The following is a 9,480-nucleotide window of genomic DNA, read 5'->3' on the forward strand; positions in this document are numbered from 1 at the left end:
ATACGGGACATTGTAACACAACGAGACGCACGTAATCCAGGTCTTGTTTTGAAAGATAACGCGCGGGCTGTTTCCGTAGACTGTATGTGCAACTTGTTAGTTTACTGCGATTGTCAGATTTGTGTTCAGTTGATAAATTGGTTAGCAATTTTAGTGCAGTTTGTTGTGTTTCAGTGATTGATTTAATGAGTAATGTTAATGGCATCTCTGGTGTGCTTACAATGAATAATCAATGAAGAGGTTGTCGGATCTGGCAAGTTGGACTAACATTGTGTTGTAAGATATAGACACAGCACAGAAGAAACATGCTAGATTGGCATTGCTATCTTATCTTCCATTATTTCATCCCTACTCTTACCTTCCACTATTCAAGTGTCAGCATGAAAATGAATTTACTAAAATAGATATTGTATGTGCTATTGCTAAGAGTAAGCGACATGTAGCAGGTTGTCACCTCAGATGTAGGCTTGAGGTCAAATTGAGTGTTTGCAAGACTTAAATGCTTAGAGACAAGCAGACACATCAATGGAGTCCAAATGATATGAATTGTTAAACGTTTGGTGGTGTAATGAGGTTATGATGTATTGGGTGGAATTGGGTTTAGTGAGAAGAAATGGTGAATTGGATGTGTTATATTTTATAGTCAGTGTTTCTAGATGTAAATGTATTAGTATTGTATTCACTGCTATTAACCATCATGATCTTGTGTCTGTTATCTGGGTAGTATGGCTGGACAGCTCTGCACTATGCAAGTGATGGTGGTCATGTGTCTATTATGAAGAGATTGATATCAGGTGGTTGCGACCAACAAGTCAAAAACCTTGTGAGTGTATGTGTATGTGACAGTATTTGTGATTTGATTTTACCAATTGAGAAATGACGTAAATGAGTGTTACATTAGCGACACTGTCTTGATTAACATAGACTGTTTAGTAGTGTATGGGAATTGGTGTAGTTTTGAGGTTGGGTAATAGACCTTTTCACAGGGCATGGCACTAACAACGTCATCACCTACCGCGTACTGGTTTGGTTCGCTTTTGATGCATTGGCGTTTGCTAACCGCGTGAGTCTAGAGCCAAAGCAACAATTTTTCTTTTTGAACTTTAACTGGTGCGTATAGCGATACATCGAATCAGGGGAGGTCTTATTAGGACTCGGCTCTTGTGTGTTTTGCAGTGATGAACAACCTCTTTCTGATCTCTTTCGTGACTCTACCGCATCATTTTGAGTGATAATTTAACATTGAGACTTGACAGACGTCAAATGCGGGTACAAACGTGCGTACGTAATCTATGACTTGCGTTCTGTGTGGTACGCACTTACCAAATGGTTTGGTTTGTACCTCCTAAATACTTCCTAGAAAGTGCGGCGGTTAGGGAATGACTGACGTGAAGAGGAAGTCTTTAGACAAGTCTGGTGGTACTGAGAGGTAAGAAGTGAATGCTTGATTAATATTTCATCTTGATATGATGTCCTCAGCTGTACGTGGCTGTCATATAAATGAACCAGTCACTCAGTGTTGCTGTACTGTGTTTTACCTTTTGGAGTGTGTAGTTGTCGTGCCATCATGGTTATTTGCTGTGTTCCTGGATGTACCAATGTATCTGCAAAGGGGAAATATTTGAAGTTTCACATGGAAATTTTTGTCACATGGATAAACTTTATTGCCATTTGAATGACGTTGACTGGTGGTTGCCAAGGGATACTCTACATTGAAGTCTACCACAGTCATTTAGAGAGACTTTCCAAAAAAAGACCTGCATCATTGATGCAACGTAACTATTTACAGAACGTCATTCAGATAGAGGTTTGAAATCAGCTTCCTTCTTCAGATACAAACACCACCACACTGTGAAAGAATTGGTTGCAATATCGCCATGTGGTCATGTTATGTTTGTGTCACGACTATGTACTGGTGCCATAATAGACAGGGACTTACCAAGCAGTCTGGTTTCTCAATAAATTTGTGTCTGGAGATCAAGTCATGGCAAACAAAGGGTTTGTTATTGCTGACATTCTCATGGACGTTGGACATCTCTTGTGCTACCTCCTTTTCTAAAAGGAGGAGGTCAGTTTACTGAGGAGCAAGTCATTAATTAAATGCCTACAAGTGGCTTCTCTTAGAATCGACATAGAGGGGTGATCAGACGGATAACGGACCATAGCATTTTGCAATGTATAAATAACACTTAGTTCAAGCATGGATCTTTTATATAAGGTATTTACTATTTGTTCATATCTAACAAATTTGCATTCACCTCTTGTACTATAGATTTAATTTTTGTACGGCAAACTAATAGTAATTAGTGTCATTGATATCAAATTTAGTTTGTAAAGGTTAGTATATATTGGCTCTTGTTATCATTTTGTACTCTTGTGTGTAATGCTCCACGATACACTACCACTTGCTGTTCAATTTTATTTTCATTGTGTACCCCATTTTTAATAGTAATACTCAATTATATTATTACAACATTAATTAATTGTATTAATAATTAACGGAACTTTATCTACTTGCTACCTAGGGTCCTTCCATTCCCTAGACGCCGCACTATCTAGGAAGTATTCAGGAGGTACAAACCAAACCATTTGGTAAGTGCATACCACACAGAACACGCATCATAGATTATGTACGCACGTTTGTATCTGCATTTGATGTCTGTCAAGTCTCAATGTTAAATCATCACTCAAAATGACGCGGTAGAGTCACGAAAGAGATCAGAAAGAGGTTGTTCATCACTGCAAAACACGCAAAACGCACAAGAGCTGAGTCCTAATAAGGCCTCACCTGATTTGATGCATTGCTATACGCACTGGTTAAAGTTCGAAAAGAAGAATTGTTGCTTTGGCTCTAGACTCACGAGGTTAGCAAACGCCAATGCATCAAAAGCGAACCAAACTGGTGCACAGTAGGTGATAACGTAGTTAGTGCCACGCCCTGTGAAAAGGTCTATTGTCACTTTGTTGATGTAGTTGAGTAAAATAATTTGAATAAGAAGGTGTGTCAACTGGAAGGACATTGTGTATAGACACAATGAATTATGTGTATACGGTTTGACACTCGTGACTGAAACATCACATGGAGAACAATGTTCAATGATTAGTCTTGCGCTTTCATTCATTTTTGTGTAAAATTTTGTGGTAAACTTTAGTTTTCATTGATAAAACTGTGCATGAAACATCTATTTTCTTGCATACACTACAAGCATGCAACTTGAGATGGTGTCCTGGTGAAATCTTTGACATGATAGATAATGAAACCAAAACATCCATTACAAAGCACAGTCCCTTGTCAACGGAAGTGACATTTTTAGCCACACATTGATGCCTTTTTTGAGTCGTTTTTAAAGATGCAAACAATACCTATGTGGCCTGATTTCATTTTATACAAAGAAGCTGTCCACACTGGGTCAGACCTTATCCTAAATCTGTACTGTAAAATGTGCTTTTGTGGGACGTCAACAGTACATTGTACACAAATATGTACAATGATGTGAGAAACATGCAGTTTTTGTAATTCTTGGCGATTTCCAACCCGTGTCCTTTGATCAAAGACATGTATTCTATGGCAAGCAGCCTGCTTACACCTAAGAAGTCTCAGTCTTCATACAAGTGCAGAATTTGATGCAGCAATTCTAAGCCAGGACACAACAAACACAGCTAAACAGGAACTGCACATGAAGTTTCATCATCTGTTGTGTTATTGAAACAGAGCGTCTTTGCCTTTTATATATATATGCTTTTCTCGGCAGTAAGCTCTTCACTTGGCCACTAGTCTGGGGTAACAAAGACTGAAATCACTAAAATGTACGTGAAGACTTTGTTGTAATTGCGATTCAAAGTGAAGGAAGTCAAATAGTCACTTTCATGTCACTCTGCCATCAAGAGGGCAGATCTAACTGCAAGCAAGCTTGGAAGTTATAGACACAGCAAGCACCCTAACATCTCACAAGCTATAGATACATTTACTTAGCTCATTTATTATTAAGTCTTACATCTGCAGTTGCAATAACGTTGTTTCGCTGGGTTTGTATTAGCATTCTCATCACTGATTTTGGATGGTCTTTGTCAGAGCAGGAGTTGTGATTGGATTGGTTGCAATAGAGCGAAGAATGGACCTCCTTTAGCACGACATAGTGCCCAGACTGGTTATTCTCCTTGACCTTTTATTTCACCCCACCTCGCGTGAAAAAGTGGTCTGGCTCGAGGCTAATTTAGCTTGCACATTGATTCCAACATCAGTTTTTTTCTATTCTAACTGTATATGTGTTGGTTCTAATGCAATTAAAAATTGTATTGATCTTCACATCACTTATAAGACATGTTTAATCCTGATTTCAGACAATCCAATTTTTATTTTACCAAAAGTTCATACCAAAGACCATCCGACCAACTTGACAAAGTCGAAACTTGTACAGACACAGTACTACTTACAGCTGCAATAGATCCATGCCCATCTGTGATGTTTGGAGTAGATGAACTCTAATTTACATGAACTGCAGTCTTGTGGGTCAAACGTGACACAAAGAAAGCAAGAGGATTTCAGAACATGAATATAGATAAGACTTTTAAATTAATGAATGTAGAACTGAATTGGTGATAGTCTTTTTGCATAACTGCACTGATCAAGCCACTTGTGCATGCTGGGTTCCTGTTTACTGGAAAATTGTTGAGCAAACAAAGTATTTCGTATGTTGTGTTGATCCTAGTGGATTGTTTTAACTAGTAAACTGACTTTCTTAGTACCAAGTCATTTATCGTTTCTTTTATTTGTATCGACAGCAATATTGTTGACTCGACTTATCCAGAAGTTTCTTTACAGTTTGACTTGTAATTGGTTTTAATGCAATTATGTCTGTTGTATGTTTTCATTTATAGCAGTTATTATTGTACTGATAAATGTTCTGCTAACATTGTGTGTCAACTACAGCTTGGAAGGACAGCTCTACACGTTGCTGATAATGTGGAGGTAGTTGATTATCTCTTGAGCATTGGTCTCAACATTGAAGATCGTGATGAGGTTTTACTGTTAACATTATGTTTGCTGACTTGTAGTTATTGTTTCAAATTGTTTAGTATGGCTACACACCATTTCTAGATGCATGTAATGTTGGTCTTTTACCTGTAATACAACGTCTCATTCAATCAAAGTGCAACAAAGCAGCAACAACTAATGTAAGTTTGTTTGTTTGTGACATGCGATGATTTGCATGTGCCTGTGATAGTATGAAGTGTGTGTGTGTGTGTGTGTGTGTGTGTGTGTGTGTGTGTGTGTGTGTGTGTGTGTGTGTGTGTGTCTGTGTGTGTGTGTGTGTGTGTGTGTGTGTGTGTGTGTCTGTGTGTGTGTGTGTGTGTGTGTGTGTGTGTGTGTGTGTGTGTGTGTGTGTGTGTGTGTGTGTGTGTGTGTGTGTGTGTGTGTGTGTGTGTGTGTGTGTGTGTGTGTGTGTGTGTGTGTGTGTGTGTGTGTGTGTGTGTGTGTGTGTGTGTGTGTGTGTGTGTGTGTGTGTGTGTGTGTGTGTGTGTGTGTGTGTGTGTGTGTGTGTGTGTGTGTGTGTGTGTGTGTGTGTGTGTGTGTGTGTGTGTGTGTGTGTGTGTGTGTGTGTGTGTGTGTGTGTGTGTGTGTGTGTGTGTGTGTGTGTGTGTGTGTGTGTGTGTGTGTGTGTGTGTGTGTGTGTGTGTGTGTGTGTGTGTGTGTGTGTGTGTGTGTGTGTGTGTGTGTGTGTGTGTGTGTGTGTGTGTGTGTGTGTGTGTGTGTGTGTGTGTGTGTGTGTGTGTGTGTGTGTGTGTGTGTGTGTGTGTGTGTGTGTGTGTGTGTGTGTGTGTGTGTGTGTGTGTGTGTGTGTGTGTGTGTGTGTGTGTGTGTGTGTGTGTGTGTGTGTGTGTGTGTGTGTGTGTGTGTGTGTGTGTGTGTGTGTGTGTGTGTGTGTGTGTGTGTGTGTGTGTGTGTGTGTGTGTGTGTGTGTGTGTGTGTGTGTGTGTGTGTGTGTGTGTGTGTGTGTGTGTGTGTGTGTGTGTGTGTGTGTGTGTGTGTGTGTGTGTGTGTGTGTGTGTGTGTGTGTGTGTGTGTGTGTGTGTGTGTGTGTGTGTGTGTGTGTGTGTGTGTGTGTGTGTGTGTGTGTGTGTGTGTGTGTGTGTGTGTGTGTGTGTGTGTGTGTGTGTGTGGTGTGTGTGTGTGTGTGTGTGTGTGTGTGTGTGTGTGTGTGTGTAACATGATCGCAATGCAGGTTTGGTTTCTGTACAGTGCAGTGCTTTTTGTACGTGAGGTGGCATGAGAGCACGTGATAGGACGGGGAGATAAGAGCAGTTCTGGGGTCTTTGCTATTGTAATTGAGTTCGGAAGTAGGCGTGAAGACTTGCTTTTTCGCTAGCGTAGCAGAGTCTCACAGTTGACTCGTTACTAACAGTCTACTTACAATGATTTGAGAAGCACACAGTTTGTTTAATTCTTGGCGATTTCCAACCCGTGTCCTTCGATCAAAGACATTAACGGGAAACTGTGCAAGGGAGTCTAAGTCTTTATACAATTGCAGAATTTGATGCAGCAATTCTAAGCCAAAACGCTACAAACGCAGCTGAACAGGAACTGCACGTGAAGTTTCATCATCGGTCGTTCTAATGAACAGAGTGTCTTTGCCTTTAATATAGGACGTGTTTCTTGTCAGCATGCTCTTCACTTTTTGACACTTGTCTGGGGTAACAAAGACTGAAATCACTGAAATGTACATGAAGACTGTCATAATTGCGATTGGAAAGGGAAGGAAGTCAAATAGTCACTTTCATGTCACTCTGCCACCAAGAGGGCAGATCTGACTGCAAGCAAGCTCTGAAGTAACAGACACAGCTTGCATCTTAACATCTCACAAGCTATAAATACATTGACGTAGCTCATTTAGTATTTACTCGTACATCTGCTGTTGCAATAACGTTGTTTTGCTGGGTTTGTATTAGCATTCTCATCACTGATTCTGTATGGTGTTTATCTGAAGAGGGGATTTGATTGGCTTGCTATTGAATAGGGCGAAGAATGGACCTCCTTCAGCGTGACGTAGTGCCCAGACCGCTTATTCTCCTCGCCCTTTCATTCCCCCACCTCGCATAGAAGTGGTCTGGCTGGAGGCTCATTTAGCTTTCACATTGATTCCAACATCAGTTTTTTTCATTCTAATTGTATAGGTGTTGGTTGTAATGCCATTAAACACTGCATTGATCTTCACATCACTTATAAGACATGTTTAATCCTGATTTCAAACAATCCAATTTTTATTCTAGCAAAAGTTCATACCAAAGACCATCTGATCGACTTGACAGAGTGGAAACTTGTACAGACACAGTACTACTTACAGCTGTAATAGATGCATGCCCATCTGTGATGTTTGGAGTAGATGAACTCTATTTACAGGAACTGCAGTCTGTTGGGTCAGACCTGACACAAACAAAGCGAGAGGATCCAGAACATGAATATAGATAGGACTTTTTAATTAATTAATGTAGAACTCAATTGGTGATACAATCTTTTTACATAAACTGGACTGATCAAGCCATTTGTGCATGCTGGATTTCTGTTTATTGGAAAATTGTTGAGCAAACAATGTATTTCTTGTCTTGTGTTGATCCTAGTGGGTTGTTTTAACTAGCAAACTGACCTTCTTAGTACCAACTGACACAAGTAACTGCGTCCTTAGCACGCACTCAACCGGTCTTACTGTTTACTCAAGGCGATCTATTTCAAGAATGACTTGCTAGTTTTAAATGCCGATCAAATGACTGAACTAACACAATGCAATTTCCCGGATGTATATACTACATCCTTCTTCCCTGTCCCCTTCTTGACTATGTGACTGATATTAACAATTAAGAGGTATATAGTACAGCGCAATAGTCTAATCTACTAAAATTCAGTCTGTCGGGTGCCTTTCTCCTTCTGCTGGAATGGCGGATTGGAGTCACTCCTTTGCTGAGCTCTAGCTTTGATGCTTTAGTTGGTTCCATGTGTGTCTCTAAGTTTTCTGGTCCTGTGCTAATCTCCAGTGATGATACCATCGCATCCTGTTCCATTTGTTTGTCAACTCCATCTTGATGTTCTGGTAAGTCTGGTGCGACGACCCACTCTTCGGGTCTTCCTGGCGATACCGGTAGCATTGCTCTTGAACATGGTTTATCCATTGGATGTATTGGTTCTGCCAGTAGGTCTTCTGGTTCACCTCCTTCATGTCTTTCCAATTGTAAGGTTTTCCGAATCTGATCTAAATGTCGTTTGACTACCCTCCCATCCTCCAGTTTGATAGTTTATGATAGGGACCTATTTTGGACTGAACCACACCAGCTACCCAAGGGCAAGCTCTGTTGTAATTGCACACGTAGACTCTCACCCTGTTGTAAATGTCTATCATACTATTCCAGTTACCCTTGTAGAATTTTTTCTGTTGCCATTGCTTTCTGTGTACTGTTTGCTCCAAGTTGGGGTGTAACAAATCTAACCGTGACCGTAATTTGCAACCCATTAATAATTCCGCAGGTGATATTCCTGTCGTGGAATGCGGTGTAATCCGGTAGCTGAACAACACTTGTGTCAAGCGATATGTCAAGGTTCCTTGGTTTGCTAGAGACAGTTCTTTCTTCAATACTTGTATTGCTCTTTCCGCCAGCCCTTGACTTAACGGATGATACGGTGCTGTTTTTAATGTGGTCTATTCCATTCAATTTTCCAAATCGGTAAACTCTTGACTGGTGAATACTGACCCATTGTATGATACCAGTTTTTCAGGAATTCCCTGAGTTGAGAAAATTTTTTCTTAACTTTTCCATCGTAGCTTTTGTCGTCGCTGATTCTACAGGTTCTACTTCCATCCACTTCGAGTGTGCGTCAATGAGTACAAGAAACATTTTCCCTAGCAAGGGTCCAGCGTAGTCCACATGCTCCCTCATCCAGGGATGCAATGAAGCTTTTGATGGTGCATTCCTTGTTTCTTGACAACTAGAACAACCTTGGATCGTGCGTTCGATGTCCCCATCTAGTCCTGGCCACCAGACTATCATTCTGGCTAAGCCTTTCATCCGCGCCACACCAGGATGACCAGCATGTAACTCTTCCAAAACTTGTTGCCCTTGTGGTGGTACAATCATCCTGTATCCCCATAATACGCATCCCTCTTCTATAGATAAGTGACTTGCTTTTCGCCAGTAAGGAGTTAACGCTTCGATTAGTGGTTTATTAGGCCAACCATGGTGAACATAATATTGTACCTTAGACAGTATAGGGTCTTGTTCTGTCCATCTTCTAACATCTCTTGCCAATACAGGTGACGATTCCAGTTGCTGTAAGAATTGAGTTGTCTCTTGTTGTTCTTCCTCAGTTGTCGACGGTAGTTGTAAGGGTAATCGACTGCGGGCATCTGCATTACCGATGTCCCGGCCTGGTTTGTATCGCAACTTATAACTGTAACCTGATAGGATCATGGCCCATCGATGAATTCTTGCTGA

The 9,480-nt window shown here is 40.7% G+C and overlaps 1 protein-coding gene and 1 long non-coding RNA gene across 3 annotated transcripts; one reads left to right on the forward strand and one right to left on the reverse strand.

Moving 5' to 3' along the window:
- The first annotated feature begins 726 nt into the window (after window positions 1-726).
- LOC134197909 (uncharacterized) lies at window positions 727-2,317 on the forward strand. Of its 2 annotated transcripts, none has more exons than XR_009972715.1 (3): window positions 727-823; window positions 1,177-1,429; window positions 1,555-2,317. It is a non-coding gene; the product is annotated as an uncharacterized LOC134197909 (long non-coding RNA). The 2 variants fall into 2 exon arrangements; XR_009972714.1 differs by lacking the exon at window positions 727-823 and adding an exon at window positions 1,012-1,110.
- Window positions 2,318-8,760: 6,443 nt separating this feature from the next.
- LOC134197913 (uncharacterized protein K02A2.6-like) lies at window positions 8,761-9,456 on the reverse strand. Its single transcript, XM_062667261.1, has one exon. The coding sequence runs from the start codon at window positions 9,454-9,456 to the stop codon at window positions 8,761-8,763; it is 696 nt and encodes a 231-aa protein (XP_062523245.1).
- Window positions 9,457-9,480: the final 24 nt, after the last annotated feature.

This window comes from Corticium candelabrum, unplaced genomic scaffold, assembly GCF_963422355.1.
Source record: "Corticium candelabrum unplaced genomic scaffold, ooCorCand1.1 SCAFFOLD_30, whole genome shotgun sequence".
Lineage (NCBI taxonomy): Eukaryota > Metazoa > Porifera > Homoscleromorpha > Homosclerophorida > Plakinidae > Corticium > Corticium candelabrum.